At 48.5% G+C, this 21,491-nt stretch overlaps 2 protein-coding genes across 9 annotated transcripts in view; one reads left to right on the forward strand and one right to left on the reverse strand.

Moving 5' to 3' along the window:
- The window catches only part of LOC120959453 (rab3 GTPase-activating protein catalytic subunit), a 113,540-nt gene that overhangs the window by 8,327 nt on the left and 83,722 nt on the right, over positions 1-21,491 (forward strand). The gene's annotated exons all lie outside the window — the stretch shown is intronic.
- LOC120959451 (leucine-rich repeat and fibronectin type-III domain-containing protein 3) overlaps positions 1-21,491 on the reverse strand; it is a 104,762-nt gene that overhangs the window by 6,665 nt on the left and 76,606 nt on the right. For 5 of the 8 annotated variants that reach the window (XM_049608876.1, XM_049608874.1, XM_049608879.1 and 2 more), the window contains 5 exons: positions 4,979-5,843; positions 3,957-4,907; positions 3,318-3,889; positions 2,901-3,257; positions 2,334-2,481 (listed from right to left, as the gene is read on the reverse strand). In XM_049608876.1, the coding sequence (XP_049464833.1) occupies positions 2,334-2,481; positions 2,901-3,257; positions 3,318-3,889; positions 3,957-4,907; positions 4,979-5,158 (2,208 nt within the window). In that variant the 5' untranslated portion in view covers positions 5,159-5,843. Of the gene's footprint in view, positions 1-2,333; positions 2,494-2,900; positions 3,258-3,317; positions 3,890-3,956; positions 4,908-4,978; positions 5,844-21,491 lie in introns of all 8 variants that reach the window. The other 3 variants (XM_049608881.1, XM_049608880.1, XM_049608878.1) reach the window with 2 other exon arrangements.

Below are 21,491 nucleotides of genomic sequence, written 5' to 3' on the forward strand. Positions count from 1 at the left end.
TTCAAAACAACCCATCAACACACCATTGAAGTGCATTGCAAGTAAGTGTTAGTAATGCTACGCAATGCAATCAAAGCTCTGCCAAGCAGCGGCATTTGAGTATCATTAAAATCATAAAGCCCTGTTTCGAATGTCTTTTTTATTGCAAACACACAACACTCATTAAGGAACAAAGTTGCTCGTTCGCTGTTCCTGTTCCTCCTGTTGTTAGATGCACATGCACCACACTTACACATCCACAAACTCTATCCTTGCATTTTCTGGTAATCCTTTAATTGTCTTCCGAATATTCTCACAGTGTTTGTTTAGTGCCGTTTACGAGCAGCGGCAGCGGCAGCAGCAACAGTAGGAAGTTTTGCCCCTTAAACTCAAATAATGGAGTCGTAATGCGAGAAGTGTGATTGATGTTGTTGCACAAATGGCATTATAGAGCTCTGTTGTTGCATCGGGGTAGGAAGGGGGTGTTCGGGTGGCACGGAAAGGAAGGAAAGAATTTTAAAATTTCATTACCCCAAAGCTCGGGCGGAATGCACAATTGCACTTTTGTCAGCCGGTGGCTGGGTCGGAAAGTGAGAAAAGTTTGCTCATAAACGTGATTCTAGTCAGGCTTGGCTTTCAAGGGGCGAAGGAAAGAAAGGTGAGGTACACTACGAAGGAGTCACGTTCGCGAACGATGGAAATGGATCCTGGGTCGTACCGGCGGCTGTGGGTATTAGCCCGTCGGAGTCGAACTTGGACGAGGTGAAAGTTGTGTCCCCTTCCCGACATTTCTTCTACCCGCAACGGTGTGTATGTGTCAGTTTTAATCACATTTATTATCGTTTTAAAGTTACATCGGTGCAAAGATGCAGCGTGCAGTTTATATTCATTTGCTGGTTGGAAATGCACACCAGTTTGCTTGTTACTGAACTTTGACTTTGGCCTGGAAGACACTTTTTCCTTCCTCCGGTGGTCGTGGCAGCTAGCTACTAATTTCATTGCTGCATCGTCCGACCTTTAAACCGTCAGACGTAGTTGGTGAGTTGATGAAAAAAAGAGAATGAAAATAAACCAAAAAAACCGTCACTACTGTCCAGCAGACCTGGCAGGTCCTGGCTCTGTTTGACGGTGACCACATTTTTGGACACTCTGCAAAACCGGGTATGCACTTCCGACTCGGGCTGTCGAAACTGTGATGCAAACACACACACAGTTTCGTGCGGGTGGTTGAAAGTTTTTCCGTGTGGAAAACTCTCTAGTTAAATATTTTTACTCCCCATGCCTCTCTGCCGCACGGCGGAGCGATTCGTCATTTATTTGGCATACTAAACGAGCGATCCTGCGAACGAACGTGAATGGATGATGGTTTTTGCCCGTCCGTAGATGCATTTTTGGGGTTTGCTATTCAAAAAACGCGGGCAGCATTATAGGGAACATACAGTGCAGAGGAACTCTTTGCAATGCAGTGTAAAATTAATTTCCGTTTGTTAAAGCCGGGTTGGGTTGGAAAAGGTGAACAATTTGGGGGATGGCCAGCCATGCTGAAGGCCGGTCGCGCTGTCATGCTGTTACCAGCCGATACACAAGCGAGTGAAAATGGGTAGGAAAATTAAAAAGATGGAAATATATTCATGAAACCCCTCTGCTGCACCGTTTTGCGTTCGACAACAGATGTCACGGACATGTCCTGCATTTGGGAATGCTTTTGGCGATGCATTGTAGAGGCGTATCTGGAGGAACAACCTTGAGCTTGCAAGTCGTCCTCATTTGGGTCAGTTTGTAGAGATTTGCAAAGTATTTCTTACATGGTTTGGTGTGTTTCTTATTTTATTTTCCAACATGAAATCGATCCTCGGTATGGTTTGTTTTCCTGTTTTCCATCTATAAAGTTCTGTATATGCCTCTCTCTATGTGTCTCTCTGTCTGTTCTGTTACGAAATGCAACCTGTAGCAACTCTTGTTCCGGGAAGCAGCTAGTCTTTGGTAGAGCTGGTAGATCCTTCGATGTAAAGACGCTGCAGTTCGGTGGGATCAAGCTTCCTCCCAACGGGGGCAGCTTCTTCATCGTATATTATGGCGAGTATTATATTATCATTTACTTAGGCGTTAGGATGTTAGGCGCGCGCAACGACACACAAACACAACAATTACAGATAACCCTTACGCTAGGATTAATCGATGAATTAGTACTAAAAGCAAGATTTTAGCTACCACAGTTCACTAACTACTAACATCTACAACTATTGCTACAACTACTACGATCGTTCTAAAACGTTCACGGTTCGAGGATGCCGCACCCCTCACAGCTTGGTGATCGTTAGTTTGTTACGGTTGCCAAATATGCTTTTCTTTACCTTGTGCGAGTTGAACGCGGACAGCGTGGCGAGCGAACCGAGCGGCCCGTTCGGGCTCGGCGTCGGTCCGCAGCAGTTGACGGGCAGGCCCGCGATCGGCAGTGCGCTCTTCTGCTGCGACAAGGACTGCAGCTTCTTCGAGCGTCTTCTGAAAAGAATCCTGGCGTTGTAGACAATGCGTTGTTGTCGGGCACGAGGGGGTGAGTGCGAGTGTGCAGTGGTGGGTGGGGGGGACAGGGTGCAGGTGTGCAAGGGTGCAGGTGTGCAAGGGTGCAAGGATGATGGGTTGAACCGATTGTGCAGAGAGAAAATAAAAAATATAAATAAAAAGATAACCAATGGTGCAGATGTGTAAAGAGAAGCGAAAGAGAGTCATGAGAAGTGGTGCGTGACTTGAGCAAGCATATTGGGAGATTGGGGTTTGGAGCATTCAGGATTAAAAACAAGAGAGTTGAAGGAGTTATTTCGGCAAAAGATGTAGGATTTATCAGCATTTTCCAACAGAGTCTCTTGCTGCTTGCTGATAAGTACTACATGCTTGCCTTTTCCCCTACGGTGCATTCCTACCTGCTGGCGGCAATGAAGACGATCACCGCGACAATGATCGTGCCGCAGATCGCCGCACTGGCCGCGATCGTAATCTTGTCCATGTTGGACGCTGGCGAGGCTACGGTGCGCACCTCCCGGCACTGGGTGTAAGGCACGGTGTCGGGCGTTACGTTGATCTCCTCGAGTGACACAACGCACACGATGATGCACTCGGCCGATGGTACGTTCTTGATCTTGAACTCGCGCTCGCTCGCCTCTAGAGGCGGTCCCTGCTTGAAGCTCTTGTCGCCAAACAGACGGTAGACCACGCGGAAGCCGAGAATGTTGGCCGTGTCCGAGTCCCACTGGATGATGACCGAGTTGTCCTGGCGTGAACTGCAGAGAAGGTGTGTGAGATACGCTAATGTCTGGTGTATTGCTGTTCAAAGGTCTTACCTGAAAGCGTTCTTAACCTGCACCTCCTTGGAGTCATCGATCTGAGTACCTCGCTGTGGTGGGAAACCTAGCACAAGCGGAGGTCGCTGCTTGTGGGGAGGCGCGTTATTGCTGGCACCGTTCGTGCGCCAGTTCTTCGTTGCAGGCGTTTTCGAAGTCGTTGTGGTCGTGGCAGCAGCTGCAGCAGTAGCCGTTGAGGCCGTGGTCGATTGTTTCGTTGTTGCCGGTGTCGTTGTGGTAAGCGTTGTGCTGTTGGAAGACTGAGTTTCGACCGCGTAGGTCGAAGATCCTTGCTGCGTAGTGGTTGGAGGTGATGTAGCAGCAGTTGTAGCGTTGGTCGTACCGCCAAGCGTTGTCGGTTGCGTCAGCAGTGTGGTGACAGTAGAGGAGGCGGTCGTAGTACGTGCGGTGGTCGTTTTGGGCAGTAGAGACTCCACCACACCGACTGGACCTTCGAGTGCTACCTCCGACTCGGGGCAGGTGAGCTCCTCCGGCTGGATCGAGTAGAAGCCACGCTCTCGGAAGCGATTGGGAGAGCCACAGAACTGGGGATTACGTTCGCGTGATGTTACCTGGAAGATACAAAGGATGGAGACAATTGCAGTGAAGCATGGAGAAGTAATTGAGCCTTGAATCTACCTGTAGATCACCATTTCGGATCCATTCAGCCACCCAGCGCAGTTTGCAGTCACAGTGCAGGAAGCGTCCACCGAGGGACAGACCTCGCAGGGTGCGGTTAAGATGCGCCAGCGCTTTCTCCGGCACAGTTGGCAGTGGGTTACCGTCAAGTGCTAGCAGCGTCACGGCCGGATTGCCCCGGAAAGCTGTCTCTGGCAGTGCCGTGAGCAGATTGAAACCAATATCAAGCACACGCAGCTCACGCAATGAGTGAATGGCACCGACCGGGAACTCGGCCAGCAAGTTGTTTAGCAGGCTGAGGGAGCTGAGCGTTTTTCGTACTCCCGAAAAGGCCGTCTCGCCGAGACTTTGAATGAGGTTCCGCTCGAGATTGAGTGCGGTGAGAGCGTCCAGCCCATCGAAGGATTTAACACCTGCTCCACCCGGCAGCTCGCGGATGCCGTTCTGTGAGAGATCCAGGAAGGCAAGGGTGCGTAGTCCACGTACCGCTTCAGGCACTCGCTTCTGCTTTGTGCCTTTCAGATTGAGGTTCTTGAGGCTGGCCTCCAGCCCACGGAAGGCGAACGGAGCGAGAGTGACATTGTTATCGGAGAGCTTCAGTGTGGACAGCTTGCGCAGTCCAGCGAAGGCGTCGTTCGGTACGGAATGTAGACGGTTCTTCGACAGGTCCAGGAGGTTCAGGATGGTCAGGGGTTTGAGCGCTCGGATCGGTACCTCCTCCAGCAGATTGTCCTGCAGGTTGAGGTTCTTCAGCACGGCCTCCTGTCCCTGGAAGGCTTTATCGTCGATGCGTCGCATCTTGCAGCTGCTCAGCTGGACGTTGTGCAGCTTGAGGTTCACAAACAGGCCGCCTTCGAGCTGCTCGATCGTGGAGTTATTCACGTACAGCAGATCCAACGGTGTCGCACGCGCATACTTGTCTAAGGCTTCAACTAACACAGGAAAATCAACCTAGAGATGGGGGGAAGTGGAAACCGATGAGTTTGAGCGATCGCATTGGGTGACCCTCCATCACTACTCACTTGATCACATTGAACGGACAGCTCCTGTCCGAGGTTGTAGGCACATAAGCACGAATTTTGCAGATCGGGTACCTCCCGCTGCCAGGGGCACTGAGCCATCACCACGGTAGTCCGGGCGGTCAGCACCACTAGCAGGGCACCGACCGACACCCACCAACCACTAGCACCGCGTCGTAACATGACGTGACCGTGCAGATCGGCCAGAGACTGAGTGCAAAGAAACCCGCAACAACAAAAAAACAACACTAAACACAAAACGTAAACGATCGTAGCTGTCTTTACCGCGGCATACGGACTCGGGCCCTGCGTGGACTGCTTCTAGCAAACAGTTTGCGCACACTTTCACACCTTCACCTTTTCCGTTCACTGACCGGACATTGGGACATGGGGCACACGTGTGACCTCACCCAGGGGAAGTGTCCTTCGACCGAATCCGAATGGGGTTCGTCGTCACTGCACGCTGCTGCTGCAAACAGTGCAGGCTAGCGTGTGGATCTCTGGGAGCTCTGTCCTGCTACAGGTTCGGGACCGGATTAGCGCGCGTGCCCACACCAGCTCGGGCGGACGGTGCGGAGCAAACGCCCGACGGCCGACTTCCGAGCGAATTTGGCTCTCGCCGAAGCGCCCCGAGACTGCCGAGACGGCGCGTCGTTTCGCGCACTAGTTCTCGCACCGTTCGCGATCTATTTCGCTTCCGCCGGACCACGCCGGATGGGTTGGCAAACGATGCAGTCGTGCAGATCAGGATTTTCGCTTTCGTTTCGATGCACCGTGGAAAATCCGGGCCGGCCGCTCTAGCTTCTCTAGCCGTCCTGCGTCGCTCCGGTTCGGTTCCTATCGGTTCGGTTCGATGCCACCGTGCAATCTGTAATTGGAGAAACACAACAATTCGTTAGCAAACATGCAGCAGTAGACGGTGGCGGTGGGTGTGGTTGGACGGGAAATGTGATGCACACGCGATGCACTTACACACACACACATACGTGTTTGGTGAAATGAAACGGTATGCCTGCAGCGGGCTTTGGATTGCGCTTTTCTGTTGTGCAAACCGTCCCTCGCTCCCCGCACTTCCTTTGGCTGATGATCGATCGGTGTCAAAACGAACGAGTTGCGAACGATCATCAAACGGCGAAGATGTTTGCGAGGGAAAGGTGATGCGGCTTACAAGACCGTACGATGTTTTCTAGGCTAGCCTGGTGGCTATATTGACGAGTTTTCAGGGAGTTTTGCACGTGAGCGGGCATATCTGCGAGCTAGTTGTGTCTTCGTTTTTTGTCCACTTCTTTCAACTGTTGCAAAAAAAAGGAAGAAAGCTTGGAGCAGCTACTGTTAACCATTGGTATCTTATTTTCAAATAAAATCTAATGCATTTTCTTGCCATAGATTATATTCGGTAAACCAGAACACGAAATAGCGAGAAGCAACGCAGTCCCGCAAGTTCTCCATCAATCCCTTTGACAAGTTTACAAAGCACTTACACTAATGGGTTTAATGCTCGAAAATGACCGACTAACTGCCCTGCTTAGTGGCTGCAACTCAAACTGACAGCTCGCTCCGGGGGCAGCTCCAGTTCCTTCCTTTTCTCATTACCCGTAGGAAACTTTAGACTTTTATTTCTGCGACCGACCGATAAAGCTTGGGTGCCAGTCATGCTGACTGGTAGTTTTCCCTCGTGGAAAACCTTCAACCGAAAAGGCGAGAATCCCACCAATGCGAGAATTAGTTGATTGAAAATAGAACTCACATTTTTAATGAATCGATCGATGAATGGTGAAAAATTGATGCTTTCGCCCGGCGATGGGAACAGTAATGGAATGAACAAATGGTTTATGAATAGTGCAAATACGCAATTGTGTTCGGCAGTGGTAGCAAATGTAATTTTCCCAAAAGCTTGTTTGCTGGCGCCATGCTTTCCATTAACACAAATCGCTCCTCCCACAAGTCGCTTGCATTTCTTCGCTAACGAGGGAATGCATTTTTATCTACCATAAAGCAGGATGATAAATAATGACGAATTGTTCTGGCGAATGGTGAAGCTTCTGAATGATGCAGTCAGGATGGATGGACGAGCTGGAGAAAGAGCGTCAGAGATGGTGGTGCGGGAGTTTTGTCTTTCGTTTGCTTTCTCCTCAAGGAACGAACAGACAAGATCTTGCCCAGTCATGGTGGCTAAGAAGGTTGCGGTCATTGTTTGATACTGTTGTTTTTCCTCCTTTTTCTGCTCCAAAGATGGAGAAAGAATTTCGTTAAAATTTAGACTCCAAACGAAGTTGGGGCAGTGTTGTAGCAAGGAGAAGCAGAATCCTATTTGATGGTTGATTTCGATACTGACGACACGGCACGATGTGCAAAGTGATAAAGTGGCAGCACTATGCAACGCGATCTGCCCACTGACCGGAGCACCATATCCATCCTAGCTGGGCTGACCATAATGTCCATTCTCGAGGAGCCGGTTGGAACACTGAGCCATTTTTATTTCTTTGCCTCGTACACATCTGTTTGTGTGCCACTTTTTGCCAGAGAGAGAGAGAGAGCGAGCGAGATAGGACTTGAAGATTGATTACGGTTTGTCCAACCATCTACACACCACTTGGTTCTCGGTTGTTTGTTCTGCGTCTTGCTTGAGGAGGCCAGTGGAGCGTTAAACCGACCATTGATAATCGGAATTGCAAGTGGTGGACACGAGCTGGAGGCGTCGGAAATGAAATAGATTGGAAAAAAGGCTCCATTTTCGCCATTCGCGCCATTGGAAGGTGAGGGTGGTTGGGAAATGAATCGAAAGTAAACATTTGGGTTGGCAGTGTTTCAAAAATTAATTGCTCATACTAGACGATCAGACAAAGAAATGGGAGAGACTCGTAAGTGCAGTTCAGGATGTGACATGTTGTTTTTTTTTAAAATTATGGATAAATTGTACTTGGAAGGTGTAATGGTTTCAGCAACATCAATTACGTTCATAATGTCCTGCATTCCCTAGACAGTAAACAACCCATTGAAATGCATTACATATTTGCATCGACAAAACATTAAGCCCTCCATTACAATTGGGGTGTAATAAACCTGGAAATTCAATTTGCATGCTCATCTTTCCATCGATAATCGAGACACGGCCGGTGCGAGTGTTAATCGCATTTATGATTTCAACTTCAACGATCATCATCGCGCGGATCACCCCAATTGATGGCCTGTCGGCATTGTCGACTTCAAAGAACACCTACCGCACCGGGTGCCACCTCATTTGTCTTGTTCTGGCGGCGTGTAAACGCGCTACTCAATTAAGCCTTCAACGTGTGTGGGGGTTGTGAGCGTACTTGCCGCCTCCATCGTACCGCACCGAACTGGGCCAGTGCGATTCCTGGAAGCGCAGTTGCGCTCCAGCAATTACGCAAATTTAAACATGTGTCTGTGTGTTGTGTTATTTATGCCAGCCCTTCCTCTTTATGCTGATTTTTGCTCACGCATGGTACACTTTCAATGCTCTCGTAACTCTTGTAAACGGTTTTATTTTCACGTTCAAGTTCACACCGAACCGCTTGCGCTTGTCCTACTCGCTCGCTCTCTCTCTTTCTCTCTCTGCTCCGCCATCGTTTCCGGCCCATTGCAAACACCACCCCAATTCATTCATCATCAAAGCCAATTGTTGCTATCGAAGCATGAACTTCTTCGTGCACTTACACGCCACCAGCAGCACAGCACAGTGGGCTGGGAATCAGTGTGCACCGTGTAAACAAACGGCTTAAAATCGGCAAAGTAGCGGCATTTGTTTGCCTTGCTGTCAGTAGGTTATTTGCCTGGCCTCTCTTTCTCTTTAGCTTCCTCTGATTTAGCCTGGTGAGGGCTTGGCGATACAAAAAAAGCACACGTGCCCTCCACCTCGCTACCTACCCACACGAAGCCTCAAACAGGTTACACACTGCACGCAACCCGGCACTTCCGCATCCACGCCCTGCGAGTCTACTTTTACGCGACCGCATAAATATTCAATCCAATTTTCATGATTAAGGTCATGCATGCGATCCTTCGGTGGAGGCCATGTGCACGTGCGTGGTCGGGCGGGTAAATTTGACGTTTTTCTTTTTATGGCAAAGGATGATTTATAGGACGTTAAAGAGCGCCGGTTGGCCGGGTTCGCTTATGAAATTACGCGAAATTTAAGCTTCCGTAGACGGGAAACCGGACGTGGGAGTGATCGAAGATTAGGCTGCTTATGGTTGGCCTGGATGGAATTGGAGGGATGCTGTGAATAAATTCTCGGGCTATTTTTATTGTGGGTTATTGTACGCTGCCTTACATGCATAGGTATTGAATAACGAAAACATACCGTGTCCATTTCGTCGAAGAATCTCACTGCAATGCTTTCGCTTTTGTAACTTCCATCTACAGCCGTTCCTATCGATTGATTCTAACTTTAACGAGACGAAGCGTTTGCGAGTTTGGAGCGAGTTTGCCCGAATTGAATCATGTTCGTACGTGAGCCGATTTTCGGAGTGTAAATTGTGCTTCCAACCGGGTCCACCGGGTTGCATTGGATGGCGAGTGAAAAAATAACATTTGGAACAGTTTTGCCATCGCTTTTGGGGGACGAAACAAAAAAACAAAGACAGTAAACCAAGGCAAAAGGAAAATGGGAAAAGTGGAGTTTTCTCTGCTCTTGAACCGGTGAAGATTGCTGATGGGAATTGAGTTATACGTTTTGGAGGGTGATTTAACAATGCTCGGAAGCGATCGTTTGGGGAAAATCGGGTTTCGAGTTTGGTACAAATGATAATAAAACGCCATCTCCAGGCGTTCATTCTTGCAGCGTGGCTAGCTTCGGCCAGTTAAATCAGGGTGAGGTTAAGTTGTTTATTTGTCCTTGCACCGTACCGCACCGTGTCCGTTGGCAAAGACAACCGGTTTGTTGGGAAAAAGCACAGTAACTTTTTGTTCTAGTGCTCTTTCAGTATTTGCGAGGAGCTTGGGTTGTTTGAGGCAAGGCTTGGCATTGTGGTGTAGAATGCACCGGTTTGCACACATGCACACTGGCTTTGATCGGTTGTGGTTCAATCTGCTACGGTTCTATATTTATCTCGTGCATTTTTATGCGGTTCTCCATTCTCCATATGCTGCAACGAGAGAGGGTGGTGTGTGCGAGAGCGCGCGTTCGATTGCACTCGTTTAGCCCTTTCACTTTGGGGATTATAAAGGAAATGATATAAACGGTTGGGTTGTGTTGGAATTTGCGGTGGCACGGTGTTTAGTAACAGTATTATTCAATAACGTTTCATTGAAAGGGAACAAAAACATGTAGGCCCGTTGGAGAAGCCTTTAAAGCGCCATAATAAAATGTAGAATTAATTGCATAATTTGTGGCTGATACGTCTCTTTCATAAACTCCTGTTGGAATTGTTTCCTTTTACCGTCATCCGACATCTCCAAGACTGCGTCCTTCTTCGTTAAACGCAAGACAAATGCATCCATAAACATGCAGCATCGTAAAAGTGCATTGATGCGGCATTCCTCGTTGGCTGGTGAGCAGAATACCACTGCCAATGTACGTAATAACGTTTTCATTACCCACCTTGATGTGTGTTTGACAAGTCAATTTTGACCGATCACTCAAAAGCTCACATTACGTGCCAGCGGAGCGAGAATGGCATAGGTGTTCTGCTACATTTGCTTCAGAGCTACTTGCTGCTGCTGCTGGCTGCTACTGCACTTCATAAAATGTTACCGAATTCAGTCGGTCGGTATCTTTGGGGTGATAAATCATTTTGACACTCTCTCGCTCGCAACGAAACCGAAGTTGAAGTAGAATCCCTCAACCGGGGAAGCCAACCAGAGACGGCCAATATGTCCTTCAGGTGTGGTGGAGGATGCGAAGATGTACGGTGTCGGTTTCCGTTCTTCCCGTAGCCCAAGGGAGTAACGCATCGGAATCGGCGAAAGAAACATGCCAAAGTGACAATCGTTCACGAGACGAATGAAACATTTTTGCAGTAAGTGGCAGTCAGAATGGAAAAGTGGAGGATCGAGTATGGGGAAGGCAAACTAAGACGAGAATTGAGTGTGTTTGTATGCCCGGGTCCATCCGCTTAGGGCGGTGACTGTGCTGTTCTGTGCATCCCGGGCCCGGGTCTTGACTTGGAGCAATCGATCTTCACTCGTTTGAATTCTGTGCCCCTTCATGCAGTGCGGGATATTTCTTTTTTCTTGACGCGCTCCCTCTCTCTCTCCTTCTCTCTCTCTGCTTCACTTTGCAAGATTCAAGGGCGTTCTCGGGGAGTTTGTCTTCGTCATTGGAAAACCATTGCAAAACATCAGGAAACCAATTACAGCAATCGTAGCTAGCGGCGGAACCCCGTTGAAGGATTGAAGTTTCTTTTGCGCCTCGCCGCCACACCAACGCCGCGGCCGAAGGAAGGATATTAAACGCTAACCGAATAAATCATTCCGGTAACATCTTTCTTGCCACGGTGGATTTTTTCCTCTTCTTATCCCGCCTCATCCGGTGCACCGATGGTGGGTCGTCGATCCCCCCTGCCCTTTTATGCTGGAGTGTGTATGCAAAGCAACATGAGCATAGCACAGAATGTCGTCTGCAAAACGGAAATCATTCGAACGTTGCTAGACGAAACGAAACAGTTTTTTTTTTTCGTTCAACCAATCGATCTTTGTACAGTCGTTCGTCCTGCAACGCACCTCCGAATGGAGCGACCGAAGAAGGAATCGATGACAGGTGAACCTGCAACAGCGAGCAGTGTTGATCGTGCGCAAAAAAAGAAGTAAATCTCCGCTGCTTTGTTTGTTGAAGCAGCGATTTAAACAAGCTGTAATTGGAATTTGATTACAGCGTGCCCGGGCTGGGATGAATGCACTTGCTGATTGCAAACGTAAGTCCTCTCTTTGCCGGTAAGTAGCGAACCAAAGTGGTGAATTACTGATCTGTACATCAATGGCAACAATTGATCGGTGCTTGTGTAATTGCTGTGCAGCGAGGCGAAGTCGTCGATAAGAGAAGCAGTGTAATCAAACTCCAGAAATCAGGAAGACGGTATCGGTAATCGTTGGGAAAATTGGAGCGAGAGCTGTGATTGATTGAAGCTAGTCAATCCTAATTGCAGACAATAAGGTTGTTCTTGTGTATGATGGCTAACAGTTAACTGCTAGTGGAGATACTTGACAGAGACACAAAAACCGAAATCTTTCTACACCTCAAACTGCTTTGTATCACATAAGTAGCTACTCCACCCGCCATTGATTATGCAACAAACGCCAGATACCTTTTCCACCTCTTCAATTGAACATCACTTTAGTGAAGGTCGGACCCAACGCAAAATATAAACACCCAAGACCCAACAATGCAACCAGCAGCCAGTGTTTACACTCGACCGGCGCAATAAACAACGTAAACCCCCTGCTTGCCCGAACGGTTAGCAATTTTCCACCTGAGCAGTCCTGAGTCCGCAGGTGAAAAGATTTAGGAACCAAGTCCGAAAGTGCTACGAAAGTTCTCCTGCCCCCGGTGAAAAGAGAGTTAAAACCGGGCACGATGCATTGAGGAACCATGACCCGGGTTAATGTTTCATTCTTTATGCACCGTCGTCCCACCCGGCTGGCAGTGGAACCAGTTCTGCTGGGTGCATTCCATTGAATACTCGCGAACGGTGGCCTTTCCATTGTCTGTTTGTGGCGCTAGAGGCTGGCTGGCCTCGTATCTTGGGCATGGTGAGATGACTTATTTTTATACGCTGCAATTGCTTTTAACCATCGAAGTTACATGAGGCTGTGTGTGTGTGTGCTCTGGGAAAGGGTGTGTCCGGCGTTTTTGTTTGCCTTTTTGGTGGACTTCGTGCGCTTTGGATCTTGAAAGTGGATGTGTTTATTGGACTCTGTTGAACTCTTGGTTCTTCTTTAGTTCGTAGGCGCCTTTAATGCAGTGTGCATCGAGCAATGCTTCTCTGCTGGACTCTCGAATGATACGGGAGTTTACATGGAATGCACTTGTTTGGGTGGTGTGTAAGGAAGAATTTTCGAGGAAGCACATTCGCTATGCACATTCTGTTTGATGTTGGCTGCTTTCTGTGTGCATGCAGTTTCGCAAAGCTACGATGTGGTCGGTACCTAAATCAAGGCTTTTGATTGCAATTTCACTCCACTAGAGCTTCCATTACTGGAGTCCATACCGGTCTGTTTACTGACTGTGTGTATGGAGAAGCCCTCAATAGAAACCCGGCCATAAAACGGCCGAAAACAACACAGGAAACAGCTCGATATCAGCGCTGGAGCTGCGAAAGGTAGGCCCCATAATGTGGGTGATTAGATTTCCGGCTGCATATGGTCGAGCAATTGGGCATCGTTTCCTCTTTTTTTTCTGCACTCTCGCAATGGGATGTTCAAAGTAGCATATTGAGCCTCGCGATCGTATAGGTCTCGTGAGTGTACTTCCCATTTTTCCCAAGGCTGGGGTCAATAAAGAGGAACAGAAAAAAATACACAGAGCGTCCAAATTGCACTCACCCCCGCTCACAGGTGATGAAGACGACGATAACGTGCGGAAATGTGGCTTAACGAAGAGGGATCTCGCAAAAGGTGCCTCTCGTCGGTGAAGAATTTGTGGAATTGGCAAAAAGCTTTCAGACAAGTTCTCTGTTAGCATCTCGAAGTTGGCTAGCTAGCGTGGATTTTGCCGTTGTTTTTTGTCGTGTGTGTCCGTGTGTTGTCTACGTTCGCTTGCTCACAGTACATCCTTTACTTGGCCCCGGGATGCCATTTCTGGTCGAAAGTTTTCCCCCTTACTGCCGTGTCCCGTGAGTTCTCCATTCGTCTCTGGAGCGGACAGTAGTGGCAGCAGTACCGGTAAAGCACATTTATTCTTGCCCATTTGGTGGAAGATTTGTAGAAATTGTGTGCCCTGGACGGGCACGGGTATAAAGTAGTTTATTAAATGCCGCCGCGCACAAGCGAACCCAGCAGGCAAGCAGGCATCTTTTCCCATCACAGGCCCCGTCCGGAGGGGAGGAAAAAAATTGTATCGAAAAACAAGTATAATTCTAGAATGTCGTTATTTCGTAATAGCCATAAATATATCGGTTCCCGATGGCAAACGAATTGGCGCTGTTACGGGCGGTTACGGTCGATATAGGATTGGCGGCAAAAGTTTCCCGCCAACTTCTTCGGTTGGGCTATTTTGTCTTATTTGGTGTGCATTTTTTTTTGTATTATAAGAGACTCTGGGGGAATGGGTTCTGTCCTAGGTGGCCATAAAATAACGACCCTTGGTAATTCCTGTAGCTTTCTGTCTGCTCACGGGTTACCAAGGTTTCAGTCCGGCTAGACGATTGATGGAGTCAGTGAGAGAGGAACTGCTCAAACCTGTCGGACTACGGAAGAGTTAAGAGACGAAGTTTGTCCAAAGTGGATGTAAATTATTGTAAGCTTTATAATTGCAAAAGTCGGATCTGTCTGGTGGTGTCTTTGCATTGGAGTAGGTGCAATTTGCTGCTGGATGTGTGAGGCAAAATGGGACGTAATGATGTGCTCCATTACTTGTCCATTCATGTGTAACAAGCTCTTAATGGGCATGTTCGAGGATCCTTTGGGAAAAGGCAACAGCAAGCAATTGCATCAGAGTGCCGCTCTAGTTGATTTCCCCATGTGTGCATGTATTCTTGAAAATGGAGCTTTCGATTGGCGAAGAGGCTTCCTGTATTGCCAGGTTTAATTCACAGCATGTATACCTCCAGGACCAAAGATCCTGCAGGTTTGTCCTGGAAAAATGGGTTTATTTAATAATTAATCACAGCCCCACAGTACACACACACACGGAGCCTGTTCAGCTTCCATTGGAGGCCTTTATGCTGCTAGTGTTTGACAGCGCCCTGCAGAGACCGACCGACCGAGCGAGTAAAAGCATAAAACAAAGCGCTTGTCCGGGAAAAAAGACCCATCGAATTATGATAAATCTCCTTCCGGAAGCTTTTGTGGGTTCGGGTCGGATGTTTTATGACTCTCGAATGCGCAATTACTCCGTCAGTGCCCGTACTCACGGCCAACCCCCACAGTGTACACACGGGAGACGCTATTGTTTCACGAAAAGCTTGGAGCCTGGTTGAGCATATCAGGCAGAGCCGGGGACGGTGCAACTACATCGATGCAGAATTAATATCCCGTTTAGCATAATACCGGATACTCCGAGCAGAAATGTGCTGCCTTTGTCTCTTTCTTTCCTGTTCCCGGTGCCAACGGCAGGAGTGAAATTTTATTTCCTCATTTTTCCTTTTGCTTCCCCGTAGCATTTTCCAAGGTACACCAACAAGTGACTAAATTTCGTATATATTTTCTGTGTTTCTTTCTGTTCCCATTTTCAGGTAAGTGCAGTTGTCGTCCCAGCCTCGTTTAGGGTATGCTTTCCAGCTTCCAGCTTTTTCGATGCATTGCTTATGAGGTTCCGCTTTTCCCTTGCGGAAGCAGTCGTCACGTTGGAAGGCCCGGAATGAATAAAGTAGGTGGATGATATTTCGGCACCGAACCACTCGGTGGGTGTCGTCGTCAAGCGGCGTCCCATACGAGGAAGTGCACACGGGAGACACTTGGTTGCATTACTTATTCATTGCACAAAGAAGGAAGAGAACTGCTGCAGGGTAAACCTGGGGGAGGGTGTCCCTTGAAAAGGAGAAAAAACACAATCTACACAATAGCAAGAACGAAACACCGCGCCCACAGTTGGATAAAATCATTGGATCGATCAGTAGTGACAACGACGCCAACTTAAAGTACTGAAATGTACGCGCGCCCTGCGCGCAAAACACGGGAGCCGCCTGCACCTTTAGATCGTCCGGATTTAAATCGACGACTGGGTGACACGTTCTGTCCCGAGCAATCCATCAATCATGACCACATCCCTCAATCACAGTGCCTCAACCAAAAAGCAATTATTAATCACTTTCGCCAACAATCGGTTGACATGTGTGTGCATCGAAATGTCAACCTTTGTCTGGCGGATGTTAATCAACGGCGTGTGTGTGCACCGGGGCGGATTGATGGTATCCGATGCTGCCAAGATTGCGCACCTGCAGCCTGCATCGGGCCGTAGTTGCACCGGCGCTCCATGGAAACACGTACGAAATTCCTCGAGCACACACACCGGCTGGCAGCGATGCCGATGTGCCCGTTTGATGCCCGTCGCGGAGGCTTATACAGCGTTGAGGTTTTTGATCTCGTACGTGTGTTGTGTGACTGTGTTTTCAGCCTTGTCATGTTGGGTGAATGGAGAGGGTTTTTTTCGTGTGTGTATGTGTCCCGTCTCCTTAGCTCCGTGGCTTCTGTCATCTGGGGTTGGTTTTTATTCTTGCAACTGCAGCATGTCCTTGTCAAGTGATGGGCTGCAGACACGCCGTCAGTCGGGGGCCTTTTTTCGGGACCCTCCTTATGATAAAGGTGATGACAGCTGGTGCTGAAGGAAAGTAAAGAAAGTGAATAAAATTGTCATGGCCACGTGATGCGCTTCCGTGGTGTGGAGCATTCTTTTTCGCAGAGAGAACATCATGTACGACTTGTGTCACGCATCAGCAATGCATAAAGCAATTCAAATGCTTGTCGCGCTTTAAAGCAAACCACCCGGAGTACGTGTATGCTTAAAGAAAATCAGCTTTAGAAACGCTCATCGTACTGAACGCGACTCTAATAGCTTTGTTTGTGCCTTCAGTTCACTGTCGACCCATAGATCTATCGGTTCAGCATAGCCGTTCTGCTGGTACCGAAGGATGCGCACAGAATAATGCAACTGTTTCGCATCGGATGCATCGTCGCAGCGAGCGAAACGGGTGCGATTAGCCCTTTCGCTTCGCTGGCACATAACCTCCTCTATCATCCCATTATGCCCGGGATTGCGTAAACGGTGCATAAAAGGACGATGCTGTTGTTTACCGCTCGCCTCGCTCGACTCGCCTGGCGCCATTAATATTTCGCTCGTGTAATGCAAGCGTAATGCCGCGTAACGGGTGCCGGGAGTGTCCGTTGCGACACCAGTATGTCGCTTCACGCCGGTGTTATGTAAGAACAAAGAATAAAGCTCCTGTTAAAATGGCAAGAACAAAACGGTGCCAAAAGGGATGTATCGGAATCGGGAAGATGGATTCTGCCCGCGGAGCGGGGAAGCACAAAAGCCACGGACGGATGAGGATAGGACGGAAGTAGTGTGGCATTCGCTTCCGATCGGAAATTGCTTCCAGCATTATCAGAGCATGATTCTAGCATTTGTGCGGCAGCGAATCAACGGCATCATCGTCATTCGAGTTCGATGGCTTTCCGTTAGCGAAATGATGGAGAAAAAAAGTAAAAAATGGCATCGTATATGTGTCGTACGAGTGGGTTTTAAATGTTTCCCCCTCACTGTGCACACATTTTGTCATAGTTTATGACGATTCCCTCTCAGTGGGAAGGAAAACGTCGCGACAGTACCCAGGGAATTGTGACGTTAAAGCTGCCTGATGCGCTGTCAAGCTTCAATGTTTCGTTATCATTGACCTTTTCTGTGAAGTGGCCTGGAAAAAAGGTGGCTGTAGGCGAAGGAAAGGCCATTCATCTTTCACCGAAGGTGTCGTTGGTGTCCGCGCAAGGCTCATCGCATCAAGGGGAATTAGAGGTGAAATGTCGAGTCGCATCTAATACACTCGGAATGCAACGTGCTGGAAGCGATCCCAGTTCTGAGATCAATATTTGGTACAAAATTACCCTCCCCATTGCGGGATGGGCAAAAGAAATGTTGGACGCATTTGATGGACGGTTGTCCTCCTTTCGTCTGTTTGCCAAACCATAATGCATTTCAGTGAAAAGAGTTATCTGTTTACTCCCTCTGGCTCCATGTTCGATTGTCCAAACACAGTCCAAACGCTGACCGGCACGGGCACGACGCTATAAAAGGAAATTTTTCATCTGTACTCTACAAAGAACCCTCGACGTATGCCGTAATTGAGCACATCAATTGAATTATGTGGGTTGAGGCAGAGTGGAATGCAGAGAAGGGAAACAGCGCTGCAACAAAATAAGATTATTTTTCCTACATATGCTCATTTTTCCAACTGAATTACACACACACACACACAGTCGCTGCCTGCATTCTTCTTCATTCCTGAGCCACTTTTGCTCGGGACACATACCGGGCAGACACGGAGACACTGATTAGATGCTTCTTTCGCGCTTGGACGAGATTCATGAATTTCATGACGGTCATCACCTGGGGTCGGTCGGTGGACATGCATAGCACGGTTCTCGCAGGAACGGGCACTGCCATTTTTCTTGCCCTCGCTTTCACCCCGCGGGGACATACAATCGGGTCGAGGGCGTGTCCCGGGTTTCGCCGCAGGCCAGTGTGGTATGCACTTGAAAATTGCAGCAGCATGCTTTCAAGCGGCGATGCAAAATCTCGCAAGACTGAGTGGTCCCGGGTTTTGTTCGTCCTTGGTTTTGAGTACGCGGACAAAGGCATGGGGAAATTCAAGCATTCACATACGCGGCCGGGGACGTAGAAAACGCTGCGAGTGAGTCAGCGGTGGTGGGAAAGCTATCTAAATCGGAAAATATGTTTATCGTTATGGACCGCTATTAGCGTTGTTGTGCTTTTTTGTGTGTGTTTCGTTGTTCCATCGTGCCATCGTATCCATATCGAGAATCCCTATTGCGGTTCGTTTGCTTGAGGCCAGCTTCTTGAACCGTTTTGCTTGCTAGCGGGCGGTGTGCCTGGTGGCATGCTGTGGTAGTTTCGAGTAAGCGCAAGTCTTGCCGTAAGTTCTTCCATCGTACCGATGGTCCGTTAGTGAGCAAATGGGAAGAAATTGTTCCAACGGAGCATCATCAACCACGTCAAGCATGCGATGGACAGCACCGTCGGTGAGCGCAATAACGAAACAAGGACATCGCGACAGAATGGAAAATGAACCGCACACACTTCCTGCACGTCTTGCTGGGCTGCTTGTGGTGCGCTTCCTACGGTGTGCAAAAGAACGTGGCACTCTTTTAATTAGAGCGTGTGGCGGCGGCGGCGGAGGTCATGCAATCACCGGGCCGAATGGCATCCCGCCGATCGGACCGGCGGGCAGGTTATTGCGAGGTTAGTTATTATTTACGACATTATCATTACGGTTATTATCTTGGGCGCGATCGTGCCGTAATCGGTATGGTTCTTAATTCGCTGTCAGTTCATATTTCCTGGCAGCTTTGTTTTTCGCTCGCTCGTGTCCTGGGAGTTGAACGATTCTTTGGTGGATGCTTCAAGGGACGATTGAGAAGGACTGCTCTTCTCTTCCAGTTTGCAGAGAGCTTTAGACACTTGATAAGCAGCAGTTGTAACAATCCTTTTGCCGTCTTAACACTTTCCTGCTAGGGCAGAATAAAGTTTTCTGATAAATGACTGATAAGACGGACGCTGAGTTGGTGTGGTGCCTCTTTGGCCTCTCAGGCGCAAGGATAAATCATCTCTAAGTAGTTTCTTGTGGCATTTTTTAATGATAAGTCTGGAGCCGATTTCGGCCTTGTCCTTGTTCTTATTCTCCCACAGTTTGTTCAAATGTTCTCAGAGCAGGAATACTTCAGTAGACGACTCCTCGGAAAGAGTAAATGACATTCTGTAGAATATCCAAACAGCTCACCCGCTGGCTCAGTAGTTGGACAATAAAGTTGTCAAAATAAAACTGCCAGCCTGACAGCAGCAGGACAAAAAACGGTCAGTACACTTTAGAATGCGATGAAAACGCAAGAGTGCAATTGAAAAAGCACACGACCTGCAGCTCTTTCCATAAATCACGCGACGTCCGACAGCGACAATCTTTGACCATTTTTACCCTCTGTTTGCTGGGAGTGTACTAGTGTTGGGAATTTCGTTTAAAAAAAGGAACGGAACGGAACTAGTTCATTTTTCAAAAAGAACGGAACGTGAACCTGGGGTGCAAAAGAACCGACCCAGAGCTTAGACGCCAAACTGTCATCCGGGGGGGGGGGGGGGGAGTTTGGAGTTTAGTATTTAAACAACAGTATCGCCGTTCTAGTTCTAGCGATGCATAACTTCAATGCGAAACCATACAACAGTACAGAGGAAATGAGAAAGCTCTCCTCCAAGCGATGAAGCTCAACTGGTTGGGATATCCCACCAACAGATAGCGCCATCAGCTTTTTTGCTATTTTTAGAATGCATGAGTCGTTTGCCGTCTGCTAAACGAAGTCTTTCTATATTCCGTGTAGGTAGAGTGCTTGAGTCGTTTAGAAGCCGTTTAGTGGTCGTTTAGTGGATTTGTGGCACTTGGGTATTCCTGTGAGCATGGGAGAGTGCACAGGCAACACATACTGTATGCGAGAAAGAGTGAACAGTTATCTTGCATGCAGCAAGCAACAGCCGGACAAAGCCGGTTTTTTTAAAGAACGGAACGCACGAACGACAACACCTTGCTAACAATATTGAAGCGGCAAAGACCGGAACGGAACGGAGTGAACGGAAAGAACGAATTGAACGGAACGGAATGAACGGAACGGAATGAACGGAAAGAACGGAATGAACGGAACGGAACGATTTTGTATAAAGGATCGGAACGGAACGGCCTACATAAAGAACGGAACTTTTTTACTAGGTTCGGACCGGAACGGCCAACACTAGAGTGTACTGTTACTCAAGCACAAGAAGAGTCACTTGTACCGAGGACTGGAGTGGAGTTGAATCGGAATAAATAAAGCAACTGGGACTACTGGGAGGAGGCACTCCTCCGGACAAACAGTAGATTTTATGTTTTTTGTTTTTTTTTTCTTCTTCAGACAAACATAAGCCCAGTAGACGAATGCAAGAGCAAGACCTCTATCTCCTTCTCTCTGGGAGCCACTCGTGCCAAATCATCGCCGGTGAAAGCGGAACCGGCGTGGCCAACCCATCGGGATGGGTTGAAAACGTGGTGCAAACGAAGTGCTTAACCGGGAAAATAGTACACACACATACATCAAAATACGACCCCTTGGTGTGGGACGGCGTACGTGAAATGTGCGGACCGCGTTTCGTTAATTTATAGGTCAAGTCTGGCGTGGCTTCCCAGCGTCTTCCAGCTGGAGAGTAGTCCGCACCTGCACGGGAAGCACCTCCCCGGAAAGAAAAATAGCATACGCGTGCGTGTGGGGCTGGTGTCTGCAGGTTTTTCGTGCCAAGGTGGCCAACCATACCGTGTGTGTGTGTGGCTATTGTGCATTATAAATTCCCAGCTTCCCATTTATCAGCCTGTGCGCTCGCAGATCGACACATTGGTGAACGTTAGCTCTTAATTAGAGCTCACTTCCTCGGAAGTCATTACGGGCGTAGTGTAGGGCAAGGGGGGACCATTCGAACTGGCGAGGGATAGAGTGGCAGCAAGTCATAGACATAAATTAAGCTTCAAAAATAGTTTTCGCGTGGCCTGGAGAAGAGCGCGTGCCATGGAACGGGGCGTGGTGGTCGTCGTTACCGTTCGGCTGGTAATTAGATTGAACTCCGGGATCTGTGCTCCGGCAGAGTGTCTGGTGA

This window comes from Anopheles coluzzii, chromosome 3 (assembly GCF_943734685.1).
Source record: "Anopheles coluzzii chromosome 3, AcolN3, whole genome shotgun sequence".
Taxonomy (NCBI): Eukaryota; Metazoa; Arthropoda; class Insecta; order Diptera; family Culicidae; genus Anopheles; species Anopheles coluzzii.